General features: G+C 40.4%; 1 protein-coding gene across 3 annotated transcripts in view; it reads right to left on the bottom strand.

Moving 5' to 3' along the window:
• Nucleotides 1-20,413, bottom strand: part of PTCH1 (patched 1) — a 75,181-nt gene that overhangs the window by 38,184 nt on the left and 16,584 nt on the right. For all 3 annotated transcript variants that reach the window (XM_075078203.1, XM_075078201.1, XM_075078202.1), the window contains exons 3-10: nucleotides 7,118-7,307; nucleotides 5,740-5,809; nucleotides 5,536-5,627; nucleotides 3,911-4,109; nucleotides 3,140-3,261; nucleotides 1,706-1,853; nucleotides 784-915; nucleotides 322-477 (exon numbers count right to left, since the gene is read on the bottom strand). In XM_075078203.1, the coding sequence (XP_074934304.1) occupies nucleotides 322-477; nucleotides 784-915; nucleotides 1,706-1,853; nucleotides 3,140-3,261; nucleotides 3,911-4,109; nucleotides 5,536-5,627; nucleotides 5,740-5,809; nucleotides 7,118-7,307 (1,109 nt within the window). The remainder of the gene's footprint in view (nucleotides 1-321; nucleotides 478-783; nucleotides 916-1,705; nucleotides 1,854-3,139; nucleotides 3,262-3,910; nucleotides 4,110-5,535; nucleotides 5,628-5,739; nucleotides 5,810-7,117; nucleotides 7,308-20,413) is intronic.

The raw sequence follows: 20,413 nt of genomic DNA, 5'->3' as shown, positions 1-20,413 counted from the left end.
TCCTGATATATTCAGATGTAAAGACAAAACCTGCAGCTTCTTACAACTGGATGCCTCCACTCGTATTGGGACACAGAAAAATCAAATAGCCCAGAAACCAGTAATTATACAAACTACATGATATCTGCATTTTTCTTTAATATCATTTGGCAGCATGATCACTTAATTTCTCACAGCATCAGCTATGAGATCGGGCAAAAGCACAAGTAAAAGCCTAGAACCGAAATACTTTTGCAGCTTTTTTCCCCTCAAAGATTCAGTTGTGTTCATTTATTAACAGAGTACTTGTAATTTAACAGCAGACTTGTGTCTCCTAAATACCTGAGTTGTGGCAGCATTAAAGGAAATTCCAATCAATGAGCACAGGCCCAATCCTGCAGCCACCGAGAGTGCAACCAACAAGACTCCTGCCAGCCCCACGGCACCCTGAGACTTGGCACAGTCCCACCGCAGCATTGTTAAACAGGCGTAGGCAAGCTAAAGCAAAGGGGGTGGGGAGGAGGAGTTGGGGGAAAAAAAGCAAAATATTAGACTGGATCCTTCTCTAACAGCTATCTCTCCCCACCCAAAATACGCATCCTTACAAATATTTTTCAACAGAATAGATAGATCAGATGTTACACGGAGGAACAGGTTACAAGCCTGAGTCAAAAGTTTACAAACTTTAGTTTTTATTTTAAATATGCTTAAAATGTTCTGTGCTACTGACAAAAAACAATAAAGCAGATATTTAAGCCCTGCTTTACTACCAGAGAAAAGAAATTAATAAATAACTTTTATTACCATTAGTAAGTAGCCACTAGCTACTCTGATAACACTGACATCAGAAAATGACTTTAGGATGTCATCCAGGGTGGTTGTAGTAAAGGAAAGCACCTTCTGAGTAGAGTTTTGTGCAACACTTTGATGAACAACCTATGACAAGAAAAATAAAACTTGGTGTGACTAAAGAAAAAATCCATTACCATCTTCTATAGCACACATCTAAAATCAACTACTTTTGCCTTGATGTTTCTGCAAAAGCTCACACCCTACACGGAGATTATGCTCCACCAGTGTGTTTGGTAATTATTCCTTGCAAGCTACTGATTATCAGACAAAAATTTGCATCCTTCAGGAAAGGCCACTGCATTCCTGGCCGATTCTAAACATTTAACTTGAATACTCTTTCCATAACTCCACGATGGATTTGCTGCAGTACAAGTTTTGCCTTTAACCCAAGGCCAGTGATCTCTTCGGGGTGCTCCTCTTTGCCCCCTGCCTGGCCATTTGCAGAGGTCAGAAGCAGCTCAGCAGAGGTCAGAGTTTGGGACACAGAGGCCAGGCACTGTCACACAGCCTCCCCACCCGGGCTGCTGCTGGGAGAGCAGCCCATGGCTGGCTAATGTTTTCCAGACACTTTTACAATAACCACACCAATCAAAAGCTTTTAAATTCCAGCTAGCTCTTTGGTTCCTTCTCAGCCTGAGGAAAGCAAAAAAGTCCCAGACAGCAAAGAGCAAAACCTTCATGGCTTCTCATTTGTGAATAACCAAGCAGCTTCTTAACTGGGGGGAAAATAAATATCAGCTTAAAAACTGGGAAGCAATGACTCAGTTCTGGTTTAAGCATCCTCCTTGAAGAAATACTGTAAAAAGCCATGACAGAAGGCAGCTGATCTCAGCAGGACTTTATAGTATGATATCTAGGTTATTTTCAATTTTACCTCAACATACATCCTCTGCCAGGCTTCCAGAATTGCTGCTGCCTTATCCTCGTTCCAGTTGATATGTGAAACATATTCATACCCCTTGAAGTGCTCGTACATTTGCTTAGGAGTCATTAACTGAAACATGGTTTGCAAAGCCTGGGCACTGTGACATGGAGAGAGGGGAGAGGACGAAGAAGCATAAAATTAGCATTTTCAGGAAATTATTTTCATGGCATCAGGTCCCAAATGAGACCCTAATGGGAGCTTGCACAAGTTCTTCATTTTAAAGGGCACATATTTGTATTAAAATGAAACAGAGTATAATTATTCTACTGTGTATCTGGTGCAACTGTACTGGTCTATGCAGTACTGAGGCTAAATCTTGTTTCACCGAAGTTAATGAGAGTTTTGCCATTATTTTCAATAGCATAAGTTTCATGAGCAAAGAATGTAGCCCTACAAATGAGTTATGAAGATAATGATTGATAGACAGATTACTTTGACGATGCCACTGGAACAGTTACTTCTGCGAAATCTTGTAAATGCTGTTAGCAATTTGTCATTTGAAGACCTTGGTCTTCTTCAACCCTTGGAGAGAAATGCCAGATTAAACTCCCAGTGCCTGACAAGCTGTGAGGGGTACACAATGGCAATAACTATCCATCCTGAATTTCCACAATATGCACCTCTATCCAACAATTTTAAAAGCTTAAGGGACTGCTTTGTGTTTCACTAAAAATACATTCTTTGGCTACCTCTTGAGAGACTTACCAATGTCTGGTGTGAATGTAAAAAAGGTCAAAACAAGTATGAAAAGTTCTAGTAAAAGTTCTTTGTATTAAATATGAAAGAATTATGCCTCACTTGGTTTAGTATAGCCTATATTTTTGAGAACAGTTCCATTTCACAGGTTTTCCACTACTTAAGTCCAGTGTTCCATGACTTCTTCAAGAAGTCTGAAGTAAAGGGGGTTGTTTTATCACTCAAAACTATTCAGAAAATAGACTTCTCTATATATTGATCCTGAACAACAAGTTCAGTGGAGAATCTCTAATTCTGAGAGAAGTCATATGAGTAAGCACATTATCCAAATTATTTTTTTTCCACGTTTTCCTTTGATCATATTTCAAAACACAATCAAAGTGCTTTAAACACTGTTCAATGCTTTATACATATATTCTGAACAATAAGGTTGCCAGGAAAAAGCTTTCTTTCTGAGCGACATATACCATCACTCTGAGGTTAGATGCAGGAAGCAATGACGCCTCCTTAAATTTAAACAACTGTCTAATCACTCTTTTAAATTCCCTTCTCTTGAGGCGGGTCCTCCTAAACTGGGATTCATAATACACATGAAGGGCAGTAGATTTGGCATGATCCTCCCCCTGTGCTCTAAAACCCAAACTCTTAACAAAGAAAAACTTTGAAATTTTCTTTAAACATGTTTACCTGACAAGTTTACCAGAACTGTTCTTGACTGTACCACCTATAATCAATTCCTCCTGCCAATGCATGTATTTTCTTGACAGTCCATAGCATCCACCACTCAAAACAAGGGCTAAATCAAGAGGCTAGGAAAAAAGTTAGAAAGAAGCAATTAATCAGTTTCATAACTTCAGACAAACTCATACATAATTCAACACCCAGTATACTAGAATAACAGATACTAAAGCCAATCTAGGAGGTCTACAAAGAGACATGTGTGCAACAAATCAAGCTGAATAAATCAGACTGATACTTGTTGACCACAGAGCAATTTTTCCAAAGCCTGATGTGATTGATAAGGGGATATATAAAACTGGGGCCCGTGACTTCAAATTTTTCACAAAAATCAACAAAACTGGGGCTCCTTGAGGGAAGGCTTTGCTGTGTGGTGTGAGCGTATAGTGGCACCTGTATTCCAGCACTGGCTATGTCCATCTGAGGCCTCAGCTTTGCTGAAGTGCCACATCACCACATTTCCACAGCCAGCCAGTTGCTGACAACTGCACTCCCACTCTAAATACAAAGGATTAAGCAGTGCATCACAGAATGAAGAGAAGTTCATGACTGTAGGCTAACAGCATACAGCATATACAGGAACAGAAAAATGACACCGCTCAAGAATATGAACTATATATATATTGCTCGGAAGAAAATGTACGTTCTTCTCTGCTCTCTGACTGCCTCCCCAACCTCAGCCTCCCTTGAAAAGATATACACAAGGACAAGCAAACTTACTTTGGTGGAATTTTTATTGGGAGCTGTGATTGGGCAATCAGGATCAGCAGGATTCAGGCAGGGTCGATCCATATAACCATGACCAACCTCTGCTTTATTCAGCATTTCTTCCCAGCTCTCCACTTGATAGTTTATTTTCTTTAACTCTTCCAAGAATTCTAAGGGGTCAAAGTTGATCCACTGCAAAGGAGGCTTCCCCCTGCAAAAGAAATCAGGAGAAAATGACACGCACACAGAAGACAAAAGAAGTACTGAAACAAACATACTTTTAAAATTCATATTTGCACAAATCATTGAGCTATTTTCAAGTTAAAACCTTTTCTGGTAAGGTTGTTTCATAAAACGTAAGGCATGTTTTAACTAGATTTGTTTATGTACTTTTCTTGCAGGCAAGTTATAATTTTAACAAAAATACTCAGTTCTTACAAAGTTATTGTGTAAATGGAATATTCACAGGTTAAAAATACTTCCATTTACGAGCAAAGCAAAACAAATCATCAAGCACCTAAATAACAAAAAGCAGCCAACTGCTGCTTCAAAGAAGTAGGGGGGGAGGGGAGAGGGAAAGAAGAGAGGGAGCTGAGGAAAGAAAGCCTTTCTCATAGTATCAGATTACTTCTTGCTAGTCTAATAATCATCTTGCAAATGTAATCAATCAATATAGCTGATCTTTGTTTATCTGTAACAATACTGCACTCCTTCAAATGCCCTGGGAGCTTGACTATCAACCATCAAGCCTTTCCTGCTACCATGGCTGTCACCACTATCACTGTCACATCTCCCACCCCCCACTTCTGAATTTGTGATGTTGCCAGACTAGAAAGGCTTTTGGCTGCCTTATTCTGTGGTTCAAACCACACTGTATCTGCTTAACCAGGCTTAAGTCATTATTCCGAATCTCCCAACCAGAAAACACAAACCCCCTTATTTCCCCATCTAAAACTGTACACTAAAGGTTAGGAGATGGCCATTGCAAATTGCTTTTACAGAGACATGCAAACCAGGACAGAAACAATAACTCAAATGCTAACTCTTGCATAATTAACAGAAAATGCCTGCACAGATTAACAATTAACTCTTTAAAGGATTCAGGGCATATAATATCACACTTGTAAACTGTGAGAAACCACCCATAAAAGATACTATATGGTTTCTTTAATGACCTCATAAGCAAAGGATTTGTTCTTTATTCCTTCCTAAGACTTGAGATTTAACCCAAGACGTTTTCTTAGAAATAAAGTTCCCAGACAACCAAAGTTTTAGAATTTTATGGAAATGGGGAAAAAAAAAACCCACCAGTAACAAGTGGATTCCATGGGGGAAAAAAAGGCATAAAATTCTTAAAGCTTGAATTCAGAACTTATATTTTATTTTGCATGCTAGCAAAACAGGAAAAATAACACAGGATTTAAATAGATGCCTACAAATCACTTCTCAGAAACAGGAAAACTTTTGTTCAATGAAAAAAAAATCCATGCATATTTTCTGTAGAGACACTACGTTTTATCTTTTATTTTAATGTTTAACCAAAATCTGAATAAACAACAGCAATGCAACTGAATAATCACACACAGTTACACAATTAAAATCAGTCAGACCAGAAAGTTATAAAAAACCATGCTTACAATAGATAGGCAGTTCCTGACTGTAGCTTTGCTCCCTCCCAGAAGCAGTCCAAAGGAGTGATAATTAAGCAAGGATAAAGATATTCTATGATCTGTCAAAATCAGAAAGGGGAAAACCACAGTTATACTAGAATATAATCAAAGCAGCACAAGCTGAATCATGATAATACACAAATCTTATAACTAAATGCCTGCTAGACATACCTGGTCCATGTAACCTGCTTCTGTGATGAGTTCTCCTGATTTATAACACAAATGTTCCAATTTCCACTGTCTGTAAGAAATATAAAGAACGAATATTTTTTTTCTTGCACAATTACCTAAAAGTTATTTTTAAAATGTAACAGATACTCAAAATTGCAACTCACATACATATACTGGCCTCAAGCAGCAAATCATTGAGAAAGGCAAATATTATTCAGCATAGATATACTACACAATAAAAGCAAAGGCCATTCTTTTTGTAGTTACGGACTAGACATTTGTTTCAGTTATTCTCACATTCTCTGTAAAACTAATTTTTAAAAAATTGAGCTGCTTTTGGATGAACAGCCTAGTCAACACATGTTGAAGGCACAGAAGTCCATCTTTGTATAAATGAGACAGCTTGTGACTTAAGATGCCACTCAGTGACACAAGTGAGAGAGAAGCCAGCTCCAGCTCAGAGGACCAGAATATTCCCAGTTGACTCACACATACAGGAGAACAGAAACCATTAGGATTCCTGCCTTCCTCTTTCAGCTATGTTACAACTTCCACTGCCATGAGTTCTAACACCTTAGACAACGCAGGAGCAGGGCAGAAGATAATCTGAGCCTTGGCATTAGTTCACTGAGGCATCCGTTGGATGTGCTGAAAAGATGTGCTGAAAGACTGGGTGCTTCAGGCCTCTGAGGCAGCACTCGTAGGCACATCATTATTGAAGTAGTGACCACAGAGGAACCACTTTTCAGGGAGGCATCTCACTAGCCCAAAGCTGGTACCTTCCTATGGTGCACCGTTATTACTTTTTTGCTGGACAACACACAACTCCCAACCTTCAGTTTGTGCATGCAGACACTCTGAAGGCCAACTCTGTTATGTCTATGTTATTAAACATCTCTTATTTCATCCACTGCCATTTCTCACACGTCTGCATTCCCCTTTACATCTAGACTATTGGAAGGACAGTAACCTCTGTCGCTGTTCAGAGTCATCATGAACCTCATGATGGCGTCAGCATGTGAATTCAGCACTAATAGCAAAGGCTTTTCAATGTCAGGGATCCCATCCATAAGGTCCTTAAGAGCATAGACATCACTCCTTTTCCAAGACAAACGCTGGATATTGTAGCACTTCTCATAAGGGTACACTCTCAGAATCTCTTCCAACACCACTTACCCCATCTTATTTGTTAAAAGCCAACTTGTCACCGCTATCATGCCACAACATCAAGTATCAGAAACCAGTGACATTCAAACCAAAACACAGTCCTAAGGGAAAGGCTCTGAAGTGCTAACCATTTAAAAATAAATGGAGGGAAGCATGTGCCCACTTTTTAGCTGTTACAGATGATGAAGAAAACTTTTGCTTTTCCCCTTACCTGTTGTACATATAGACATGTACTCTGCTGGCCTGAAGCGCAGAGTCAAGGTGCTGTCGGAGTGCTTCTGTTGTTAGTACATTAGCACCATCTTCCTGTGGAGTCTGGATCATGAGCTGGGGGTTAAACATGGCCTCTTCTCCAATCTTCTGCCGTGTGTAATTTAACTCCCGACTCACTCGTCCACCAACTGATGGATAAATGTCAACAGTTTTGTATTAGCCAGTAACTCCTTATTCTGGATTCACCTGACAAGCACTCTCCAGTCAGAAAAATTTGACTGTGTGCATGGACTAGTCTGTCTCAAACTGATCACAGTATAACTCTAAAATTAATAACAACCTCATTTTAGTAACACTGCAACAAAACCCATGCTACTCATTAAAATACCATTGCCTCTACTGCACTAAAACATTGATATGTAAACTGGAGCCTCAAACATGTTTTTTCTACATTTTAACATATATGCCATAAGTAAAAATTAAAAAAAAAAGAAAAATCCTTTCCTTGCAGACCAGACCAAATACTATGTTACAATTTCTTACACTTGTATAAACAGTCTGCTCAAATAGCACATTTCAAGATAAATGTCTTTAATTTACACTCTTCTCCCAAATAATTTGGCAAAGGCAGAAGGACAATGTTTCTCTTCAGTTAAAAAAATGGAGAGAAAGAGTAAGTGATCATGACTACTCCTTTCAGCCTTACATAAAAAAGAAAAAAATACCACGCTCACATTAAGAGATGCAGTTTTGAGTGTAGTAGAAAGGACTGTCTACAGCTAATTTACCCCAGTGGTCCAGTACCTGCATAACATGCTGTGAGGCAGAAGATCATGTGCAACATCTGTTTTCAAACCCACACGGGCTGAACAGTGTGCTCCATATTAAAACATGGTGAAAAAAATAAAAAGAAGAAAAAGGCAGAGGGAGACTGCGAAGTCAACAGGCTCTAGAGGGAGCCATATTCAAATTGCCTTGCCAGAAAATATTACATAGGAATGGAAAATTATCTTCCCTTTCACAAAAAAGCATTCAGCTAGAGTTCATATACTTTCAATAACCTCCCCTGTCGTTTCTCTAGCAAATGCATGTGGGAGGCGGGGTCAATTAATTCAGCCCATTAGCTGAATCAATACCACATCCAGATGAGGAGGACAAGAATACCACCAACATGTTGTTTCCATCGCTTACAATTTATTACCTTTATTGCTCTGCTAAGTCCAAGCTACAGACCTGTCTAATTTGTTACATTTTTTTCAGCCCTAGTCAGCTTGGCACTGGTGATCTGAATTACTGCCAAAGTTTAGTTCTGCAACAGTGTGAACAGAAATTAGGCATGTACATCTATCTCTTCCTAGGCCGTGCAACGGAAGACTGATCTGTAGCCAGTTGGCAGTGTGGAAGATGACATTCCCAAGCCCGAGCGGGGACATACTTTTTTAATCACTTGGGCCCCTAACCCACCCGTAAACCCTCCTGGGGCTAAAAGGACCACCAGGCAAGAAGCTGAGTCCCTGCATGGATAACGTGGTCAGAATGAGACCCTCAACAATTAAACCATACAGTCATTCTGGCACAAAGCATTACTTAATTTCTAGTTCACGGATTTTTGAAGAAGTAAGCATTTCCACAACACACTCCATTTTTTCAGCCTGTCACATGTGGCATTACCTCCTGCACGCCAAGTAACAGTGACAAGCTCACAGTAAGAAAAAAATAAAAATCAAAGTACAGCTTCCTTACCTAGAGTCCCTTTACAACTTCTTAATATCACTCTTACTACAGTGAGAGAACAAAATCATCAAGACTGTATATGGATGGTAGCAAAAAAGCTATTGTTAATTTTCATCAAGAATTAAACTCTAAAAATACTTTCACTCATCAGGCTCATGTTCATGCTCAATGCTGTCCTTCTCCACCAATCAGCAGTCTATGACACTATGACTACTAAATTTTGCTTTATCTTACAGAAATATGGGGTGGGGGTAAGGGAGCAGAGTTATCCTAATCTGTATGTCTTGGAACCAGAGCTTTCTTTCCCAGTCATTTACACTCAAGTGCCTCCAAAGACAAAATGTCTCCCTCCCTTTTTTGTGTCTCAATGCCAGCCAAGACAATAAAACCCCAGTTTTATGAGGACTGTGGAGTCTACCATAAACTACTCCTGGTACTATATTCTCTCCCATTCCACCCACACTTTCTTTTTTAATTTAACCAGGACTTGAACCAACAAAACACACTTCATGCAAGACAAAGGGCAGCATTCCTATCTCTGCTGAAAGTGACCAACTGTTTACTATCAACAGAAATGATTGCTTCCTAATCAAGGTCCTGTCAAACCACATTAAGTTCACTGAACAAGGCAGATTTAGCTAATCAAAATTGCATCACACAAGTCAGTCATCAGAACAGAAGCAGGTTTTTTCCCCTTTTAACATTCAAAACAGGAATAGCAAAACCACCCAAGAAGGTGGGTGTACGTTCCAGAACCCAGCAACAGATCCGCTCTGCATTCGTCTCAAGGCATTACGCCATTTAATTGCTTCTTTGATGGGTTCGTTATGTACATTTCTTCAGCCAAACAGAGTAAAGGTAACCCCACAGGCAAATGTGGATACTTCACACAGTGTAGCACTCAGGTACAAAGAAATTATAAATGTAGATTGCAAAGGAAAATTCTGACTGCCAAAGTCAGCTTATGTGAAAACATATGGATAGACCACATGGATGCATCAGTGGCCGTTCAACCCAGCAGAAGTAATAACGAGCAAGTTTCTCTCAGTTATGTTTTCATTTATTGTAATTGAAAATTTGCAAAGATCGCTGGAGGCTGCCATACCCAGAGACCTTAAGCTGCCACAATCAGCTGAATGCGAAGTTTTTTAAAATCAAGTGCTCTTCTTGCCTTCCCCCTGCCCCTGCCCCCCCATCCCCATCTGGTGCAAAATCCTAGGAGAGAAACCACTATAAGTGTCAATTAAAACTACCTGAAGCCTCTGGCCTAATTGTGCTGAAGATACGAAACAGTATGCTCGACATTTGCACACTCTGCAGGAAGTAATTCCTTACTTTTAAGAAAAACAAAACAAAACAAACAACATGCGTCATAGTCATCACAGGATTTCCACACTATAGGACAAATGATGTAGTGGAAGATACGACCAATGAACAAAATGCTGGTGTTTTGTGGTTTTCCTTTATGGACTCTATTTTCTCATATTTGGTGACAACAACATTTTACACTCAAAATGCTACTGATTTAAATTGTGTGTAATACATACAGTATTAATACTTCCCATTTTATTCCATATCAAAGACAGACAGAACTATTTGACTTTAATATTCTGGTGACAAAATTCACACATCACTTTCCTTTTTTTGAGATATAAAGACAGTTGATAGTCCTTTATTACATGATTCCTTATGATTTAGTGCCTAGATGGCTGAGTTGGTGGCACAAATTCCCACAAGCCAGAATGCTGATTTCAATTACAGATTGGTACATTGTCTCATGGCCAGTGGGTAACGCAATGCAGCAGTTTGTAGACTATCCTTCCAGCAGGGCCAACAGATTCTGGGTGTCCACCTACTAGGAATGAGATACTATGCCATCTGTACAATTTAGCTAATGAATTTTAAAAAAGGAAAAAAAAAAATCACAACAAAGTCATAACACCATTGTGCTGGCACCATTTCTCAATATATCACTTTCTAATTCTCAAGAATGTGTTTGAAGGCCAGTGTTCAACATAAGACAGTTTTACTGCCAGCATCTTTGTTGCTGAGTATTAGTTCTCGTTAAAAACCTGGTTTTTTTCAGAGAAGAGGAGAGTATCTTCCCCTTTCTCCACCTCCCCAACACCCACAGGCTTCCCTCAGCTCTCTGCCAGGACACAGGACATTTGCCTTGAGCAAGTCAGCGTCCCGTACCATGAAACACACTGCTGCTTCTCATGAACTTCCCCACCAACTTGAACAGAAGCTGGTCAAGGTACTACATTATTTGCCCTTCTGAAGGGTCTGAAGAGAGCAGTAATCATCAGCATGGGTGCTGGGTTGCCAAGATCTATGTAAGGACCACCTTGCCTCCCTCCCCCAAGAGCAATGAACAGCTGTCAGGTGGTAACAAGTTTTAGTCATCCTTAACTTCAGGCAGGCCTGAACCCATGACCTATAGGTGAAAGGCTCTAGATCCCATTACCAAGCACTGGGGTCACAGTCCCACTGTTTCAGTCATCACACATTAAAATGCTTTGGTGCATCTTAAGTAAGAAGTACCCAGAAAAACAAAACTGCTTGCCTCTAGTGTATATTTCCACAACGCTGATGCGCCCACGAGTGAAACCATATTTGTTTTCATTGGCACAATTTCTGACAGACTTCCTTCCACTGACCTGCTAATGATTTCGAAGTCACCAGGTCATTCAGCTCGTGTGCTCATTTCCACTGTGAATGTCACTGTCTTATCTACACCTTTCTCCCAGTTAGCATTCAAAATTTATGTGGCATTACATTAACATACTTATAAAGAACTCTGGAATCCACCACCAGTAATCCACCACCAGGAACTGCAGTCCCATCCACACTGAGTAGTCTCAGCAGTAAATTAACCTCTGCTACACTAAGAGATAGATCCTGAATCAGGCCATGAGTGATAGCCAAAAGTCACTGCTTGTTAATTTACTGTCTGGTTGCTCAAAAGGCATGAAATATTTCTTTTTCAGAATATCTTACAATGTTCCACTTCAGGTTACTGGAATTGCATCATATAGCCTGAGGTTTTGTTATTTTTTTCAGACATGAACACTACCTCTATTAACCATTCAATAGTTACCTTGTGCAAAACTGCGCAAAAAGTAGCTTAGCAGAGAGCAAGCTTTCTCTAAAAACGAACATTCCTGAGAGCCAAACACTTGGGATAAAAATGTTTGCCTACCAATGCAGAGGACAGACTTTGAGAAACCAAAGCCAAGATTTCCAGACATACCTACTGGTTTTGGAGCCTAAGTTCTTCTGTGACAAGCTTGAGGTGCATCAACGGAGCAAAATTTTCTGGAGAACCTGCCCTCTGAAGACTATGGCCCTTAAGGTGTTTCCACTTGAGCACTTGTGGGTGACCAGACACACTTCTGCTTTGTTTGAGCAACACCATCTTTTCTATTTTTCCGGGACTGTAAATGTGTAGCATTAGAGCAATCCAGCCCAATCTTTTGACAGAGACAACTCAAAAGCAATAAAATTGTACCTCATAGTCATGGGCAGCTCACACAAACAATGGCTTCATTTCATCCCTCCAAAAGATGCTGACCCTTTTCGACAAATCAGATGTGTAGATTAGTACCTCTTAGAACGCTTACATTACAGCCTGAGGATTGGCCAATGCAGGCAACCTCTGCAATTTGCAATACTTGTTACCACCACAACAGGAACCAAAGAGAAATAAAAAATAAAAACCCTCCATGTCTCAGTAATCACATAAAAATTAAGACTGAGGACAACATGCCAATGTGTCCACCTGAGACTCAACCTTTACCAACCAACCCAAAAAGTAGCAGCGGGCAGAGAAAGAGAAGAGGCCAGACTTGCAAGGAGACCAGACAGCCCCAGCTACATAATGCGCTCTACCCTGGGTGGCACTGGGGAAAGCTGCAGCACCTTGCCTTCCCTCCCTTCAGCACCCTCTCCCTGGCAGGATGGGAACCAGGAAGGTCTTTGTCTTCATACCTTTCTCCTTGGCATCCTACATAGCCTATCTCCCTCTACTTTGACTGCTGCTAAGGGTTTTCTTCTACCCCACTTCCTCATGTAGTCTCTCCTTGTGCTGTTCCCCTGTCCCTCTCCCTTACATGCATATACCAATGTTACTCAAAAAATACAAAATTAAACTAGTTTTGGACCATTACGATGGTACGCAGATAAGCTGGTCAGCCACAGCTTTGCCTCCCTGTCCTAACTGCATACCAGGATTAGAAGTGTTCACACCTGCCACATACCAGAAGGCGGTACCTAATGACACCAATGACAGTTTCCATTTTTATTGACAGAGGAGCGCAGACCTCATAAGAACAGAACATAGTAGCCAAGCACTACTCACACAGGATCAAAACCTCATATAAGGAAGACGAGATAAAGAGTTGAAGTCCTCTGGCAGATATGAAGATTACCCTGCCTCTTACTGGGCACAGAAAAATAATGGCCTTTTGATTTAAAGCTTCCCGTTGCTCTCTAGGGAGTTCTGTCTTCGCGTTCTCTCGGATGTTTGAGCTTGTCTGTGCTGCTCTTTGTCAGCAACAGAATATAGTTTTTCTGCACACAGACAGTATTATTTAGCATCCTGACAGAAGAGCAGGGAAGACAGCACCTTCCTCAGAATTATCATTCTCTAGGCCTGACTGACAGAGTAGAGCGGTAAAACTGTTCACTGAGAGGAACTGCAAAACACCTTCACTGAAATTTAAGTTTAGTCAGTACAAGAAATGGGACTGTTTGGCGTTGTCCACTTCTTTAAACTTTTAAAATGCTATCTACTTGTAGAGTCAGAACTATTATTGGCTTACATGGTTGATCTCTGAATTTATTAACTACTGACCGTAAGACATTATCATATATTTGATGTATCTGATAGTCTAACGATGCTAAGCATGACTCTCATAAGCCCATGAGGATGACATTAAAGAAACATTTTGGCTACCTGCAATGATTTTTTTCCGCTCATTTATTTAACTATGCAAAATAAAGACTTCATAGGGAGTGACTGAAATTGAGCTACCAAAAAAAAAAAGTCCGTTCAGAAATGATGAGCTTACAAGAGCTAGAACACAGTGGAAAGCAATCAGCGTCTTAAAGAGATTACATGGTCATTCAATGGGCTGTGCAACAGCTCAATGAAAAATTATCATCTTTATCATGTAATTAGACATGATCTATGCCAGCACTGGACTACAGGCAGTCAGAAGTTCCATGCTGTGCCTAGGTTTTCTCGCACAGCATTTACTCTGCTGAATACACAAATCTGCATTTGCCTAGCTGACACGGAGGAGCGGTGGTTGTGCCTGTGCCCTACCATCTTCCTTCCAACATTCAGGTGGACACTCTACACTTTTCTCCCGTTATAATGTCCAACGAAAGGACACCGTCTGTCTAGAATATCATCCCAATGTGGAGACTTAATCAACTTCAATATGTCTTTAGCACCACTGACTTCTAGGAAAGTCTGTAAGCAACGTGAACATCTCAACCATTTCTGTCACACTGAGAATTAGATAACACTAGCTTCTTTGTTTTTGCTCGAAAAAGAAAAAAAAAAAAAGAAAGAAAAAGCAAACATAAAAGACTGTGGCCTACAAATGCAAAAAAGTTACAAAAAAACCTAACAAACAAACCAACAAACCACAACAAAGCACTTCAGAAGGCTGCTTTTTATCTCCCAAGCCATCATATGATATGAGTTAAGTTACTCCTCACACATGCTGGGGATGACTCTAGTGTTGCTGTTACAAATTTCATTAATGCTGACATGATTATGAAGAGCAAAAATAAAAACACACATCAAAGATGGCTTTTCATTCTGTCACAGTTTGACAAAGTTTAGAGCTGTGACAGGGACACAAAGCTGTCTGCATACTCAGGAAGACAGCCCAACAACAGCTGCCTCTGCTTGTAGTGGGAAACCTTCCCTGCAATTTTAGGAGCTAAAATTTTTCTTTCTAAAAATCAAATAAAATCTGGTTTTACACGTATGCATCTGTATTGCCATAGGCAGAAAAATATTATTTCCAATTGGGTAAAACAGACAGACTGCTAAAAAAAAATTAGACCTTTTCAATGCATTTCTTGCTTGGTACCCTTCTGGGTTGAGAAACTAGTAAAGTGCGGTTAAAAAAAAAAACAACCCAAACTAAAATGAACACATTGAACAGTACAAACTAAAAGAAAAAAAAAAAAAGCAAGCAGCTTTGAAATGTACAATAATATACAAAACTGGTACATGCAATTCAAACTTTCCAATTAAACAGAACGCAGTAGCTGCTTACTGAGCGGCGACACATGTCCTTGGTAACAGGATATGAGCCGTTCACCTCTGGGTCACTGGTTCTAATCCAGCCAGGAACAATAGTGACCACAAGTTGTTTACCATCTGACAGCTGTTTGCTAGCTTATGTGAAATGAGTTGGTGGTCTCAGTCCATTTCCTAGTGGGCAGGTGTCCGTATTATAGAAAACCACCATCACAATTGGCATCCTTGTTGACCATCCCAACAATGAGATGGAGGAATGAATAGGCATGGAGAGCAAACTACCCTTTCTTCCAAAGACATGGTACCATCACGTCAGAGCTAAGCCACAGCTTTTGGTGGAGAAGCCCAACTACTGAATTTTCTTGCTCAAGTAGCAAAGGAATAAAGAACTCCAGACTCTTGCTTTTTCCTAGAAATCAGGGAGATGGCCTACAGTGAGAACAGGCAGCTAATACAGACTATTGCAACTGTCCAACAGCTCATGGGCATGTAACAGTTTACACCCGCTGAGGAGCAAAGCTGAATTTTTGCTTTTCAGTAATTTAAGAAAACGTTTGAGCACACTTCATAACAGGCCAAAATCCTCAATTGTATGCTAAAGTGACAAAGTTTCCAGGAGCTCTGCTGAGAAGGGTATGTAAGGGGCTTCAAGGTCTAAACCTAAGGATTTCAAAACAGCTGAATATAATTGTTTTAAGTTACTTTAACTTGAGTAAGAGCTTCTGCTGGGTAATATGTTAAAAACAATTTGCTGTGTTGTTCCACAGCAGTCAGCTTTCCTCTAGGCCCAACTTTTCATTTAACCTCTCAGTGCCCTTTCCTCAAATATGTAATTGTTTTCCTGTGTGGTTAAAAGCAGCATTTTTAAGTCTTTTCATCTGTACTCCTGGGATAGCACAAATTTCATCTGTACATGGAGTAGCACAAAATTTGAATGTAATTTTTTTTAAAGGCGCAGCAAACAGCAATGAAAAAGCTCTCCATCCAGAACCTTTTAAGGGGATACCGTTTCCTAAACAGTGGTGTTAGGAGACGGCAAAACTAACATATAGAAAAATGAAAGGAATGAACCTATTATGGAACAGGGTACAGTTTCTTTCAAGTATTCCCTACCAGCTGCTTGCTGTACCATCTGTTGTTGCCTAAGCAGCTTCCTCCTGAATGGCTTTGCAGTGAAGCAGAACTGCTCTCACTGTTGGACACAATCAGGTCAGGTCAGCACTCCCCCCAGCACCAAACCTGCTGCCTGTCACGGCTCCCCCCACCTCGATATTTCTTACTGGCCACCAGCTCCCAAGACAGCGCTGCATCTGTCAGGAGGCCCATTTTTCATAGTTTGCTTGCTATTCACACCGAGCAGTAAAAGAGCGCGCTTCATTTTGCGCGGGACGCAATCAGACATTCCCGTCAGATGCTCTGAGAGTATGACCATATGGCCAAGTTTCTTCTGAAGCTGAAAGGCCTGGGAAGGAGAGTTAAGCAAGTGGCCAAACACACCCCACAACACAACCTTTATTTTTTCTACTCTTGGCTAGTGTGATGGCACGGCTAATTTCACCTTGCTGCCAAGCCCACCACAACACAACACAACACGCCTCCCTTCGAAGGCGCAATGCTGGAAGCTCTAGGAAGGGTGGAGAGGAGGTGGAGGTGGCATTGGGAGAGTGGGTCCTCAGCCAGACCCCAGCCAGGCGAGGCCGCTGGTGCTGCCAGTGCCCTCCCCTCCTCTCCCTCCCCCATCCCGTCCCCCTGTGGGGCCACGCAGCAGGGCGGTCCCCAGCCCCGAGGGACGCCACCCCACGTATCTCCATCGTTGCTCCTTCCCGCCACATCTGTGCAGGGAAACACGCATCGCTGGGAGCCACTTTCATGATTTTGTTGCGAGCGGGATTAGCTGGATTAGGGGCTGATTCATAAGGACCCCCTGCGGCTGTGAGGAAGTTTCATCGCAAGGTCAGCGTGGTGTGAACTATATTCTGTCAACACCACTGCTCCTTATAGCCGACTACAAAAAATACAAAAGGGGACGAAAAAAATTGCAAGTGAAATATATGAATGAACGGTTTACGGCAACAAAGAGATTTACAGATTTCCCCATTGGCTGCTTAAAAAGATGTGTACCCTTCGACGCTGCTCTCCTTTAAAACAAGAAACCTGTATTAGTCATTTTTAATTTATAAAGAATTCAGTGGTTTAGGAGGTGGGAGGAACCTGGGGAATAAGTGTAGCAACCCACACAGAAAACCACAGAGGAACTTCTGGCACTTGGTCTAAAACCAGTCATGCAGCTTGAAGATTGTTGCACTGTTGAGATTTTATTACATATAATGCTGTCACCTTCAAGACTATTTAATACCTAGCCCCCTAAGTGCAGTAAGCAACAGAGACATTTAAAAAAAAAAAAAAAAGGGGGTCAGAATGCAGAAAGGAGGCAGCCAATTAAAGGGTTTTTTCCTGTGTTTTTGCTCCTTAAAACATAATTACAATCTCATACTTCACCCCCAAAGAATCCCCTCACCCTATCATAATGACATTGCTCAAAGACAGCAACACTTCTCTAGCCAGCATGCCGCAAAGTAAAATCTACAGTGAAAAGAGGGGGACTTCTGTATTGCGTGTGTGTGTATGTGCGCGCGCACAGTTTTTCGGTTTTTGGTTTGGTTTGGTGTTTTTTTTTTAAGAGCAGTCCCTCTCGCACAGAACCAGGCTGTTCAATCAAAGCCTTATCTGTTATATTTCTGTCCGTCTTTCTCTTCTGTTTAGCGCATTCACCAACAAGAGAAAAGGGGGTAAAGCAATGGAGGCTTTGACCTGCAGCTGTAACACAATACTTTCGCACAGCCCTGTCGACCCCTGACATAAATTTTACACCGCAGCTGGCATTTACACACTTAACATTACCATATGTATAGCCTACTCTGTGCTAATTATGCTAATCACCTGTCTAACTCTCTGCTGCGAAAAATGGTTGTATTTAGCAGTCCACTGCCTACCAATACAGCTTACTGTGTGGCTGAAATGTACATTCAGATGGCTCTGAATGGCAAGATTTTTCCACGTTGCTGGCTTCATTCAGACCACAGAAAAATTTATTCAAGTCAACTGGTTTCGGTCCGCAACAAAAAAGTTACGAGAAAAAAGTGAGTGTGTTCCTGCCCTAACATTCTAAGTCTGCTTGCAAGCAAAATGATAAATCAATTGGTGTGGGAAACAAAAAGGGAGAAAGATTTCTTTTGCAAGCCATGTGAAACTGTAGCCTATTTAAAAAAAAAAAAAAAAAGGGAGGAAAAAAAGAAAAAAAGAATAAAAAAGGTCATCCTATTCCCCAAATCTCTAGAAAGAGCAGTTAATAGATGTTTACGCCTGATCACAATTCTCTCAAGTTGCTACCTTTTATCTACAGTTCGAAGTCATACTAAACATGTTTTAGTTTTGCTTCTTGATCTTAATAATTTGCACCAGAATATCGTATTTTCTATTATCTGTCACTTCAACAGCATCAGCTTCTAAACGGCAAGGGCTTCTTTTCTCAGTATGGGGAGTCCCTCAAGAAGTCAGTAGAGTTAAGACTGGTGTAAATGAAATCAGAATCAGGCCCATGTCGAAAGGCAAATAAGATAAATGTACAGGAGATAAATCTTCAGGAAAACTGGTGGAAGAAAGTATCTTCTTTGAGTACCTGTACACTATTTTTCACCATTACAGAAAAGGTAACCTAAGAGGAAAATTATAAAATTGTAAGAGGGTTTTTTTTAAAATGTTACAATAGTGTCAGCAGGAAGGGAGAGGTTTAAATGAGTTCCTAAAGCTTATTTTTCTTCTGAGTATCTCGCTGAGGAGATTACGCTGAGATCTGCATTGGGATTACATTCCTGGAGCTATTTAAATACAGTTTATCACATACAAATAAGTTCCTATAACCCCTTCCCCCTTTGCACACACCCAAGGAAGCTATGGCAATTCACAGATTTGTCAGATAACCCAAACGTAAATCTGATTACTGCATCACCCTTGGCAATTTCTTTTCAGGTCAGATTTGCGGAATCCCCTTTCAACTAGTTTTAAATGTTATGAAATGACATGTTCATACACAAAATGGAAAAATGTGCAAATAAACCTCCTATATCCACTACTGAATCTGAAGAAGATAAGCACACTGGAAGCTAAGTCATTGTCAATATACAGCAAAGGGTATTTAATTAAAACAGAGAACAGCTCAGCAATGTTTATACTCAGAAGGTGCAGTAACACACCCAGTCTTTCCATTACACATGAGGTCGAGAAGAACCCTGTGCCTCTGCCTTCCCTACTTTCCATCCTTTGTCCACTCTGCTTCCATGTGCACGAGACTGCTGTTCACAGTAAGGTAAAGTAACAGGTTTTGCCTGTCAGCAATGGCCTTTACTTCAATATTTTACTTATTACATGCCTGTTTGACTAAATTAAGCAGCCTTAGCCAAGAGACATCTTGCTTTCTAGCATTTCAGTTTCAGTTATTATTATCTGCCAGTCCAAAGCACTAATTTACGTGTTCTTTCAGCTCCAAAATACTGATTGTGCAGCCAAAAACACAAATAACACTACAACTACTGTGCTTATTTCAGAGCCTGTGGATTTTTCCCTTTTCTTCTTTTTTTTTTTTTTTTAACTAGGAGATGGACCACCCTGCTCTCATGGCACAGAACACTATTTACATTGCAATACTTGACTGTGTAATACATCTGGCATTTTTGGGCAGGATTCCTGAGCTAGAGGCCAGAAGCCCTTAAGCAATGATTTAAAGGGGCGGGGGGGGGGCCAAAATCATACAACTTAACAGTGCTCATTTCTAGTTTGTTGCACTTAGCTTTTGGTTACTGACTGAAAAGCAGAAAGGCATCAGACTGGTAAACAAGAGAAGGCTGTTTCTTTTAATTTATCTTACTGTTAGTAAATGAAAACTGTATTACAGTTTAAGGGCTCGGTTCCAGCTTCAGGTATATGATGTACAACACTGCACATGTGCCTTAAAAATATCAGCTTTTTCTTGCACATGAGCAAAATACAGATGTTTCAAATATACAATGATTACTTGTATATTTGAAGCTGGAATTAAGTTCAGTACAATTCTCTAAAGGAGCAGCACCTTTGCAGAAAGAGTCAGGTTATGGTTCTGCTCATTCCCTTACCTCTTATATATTTTGCTCAAGTACTGAAATAACTAAGTTTTCCAAAACCAAGCAGAAGTTAAAGCCAAGACATTCATTCTAAAAACCAAAATTAAAATTCTCCATACAT

Source organism: Phalacrocorax aristotelis, chromosome Z, assembly GCF_949628215.1.
Source record: "Phalacrocorax aristotelis chromosome Z, bGulAri2.1, whole genome shotgun sequence".
In the NCBI taxonomy this organism is placed as follows: domain Eukaryota; kingdom Metazoa; phylum Chordata; class Aves; order Suliformes; family Phalacrocoracidae; genus Phalacrocorax; species Phalacrocorax aristotelis.
This window is presented reverse-complemented; position numbering and strand designations above follow the sequence as displayed.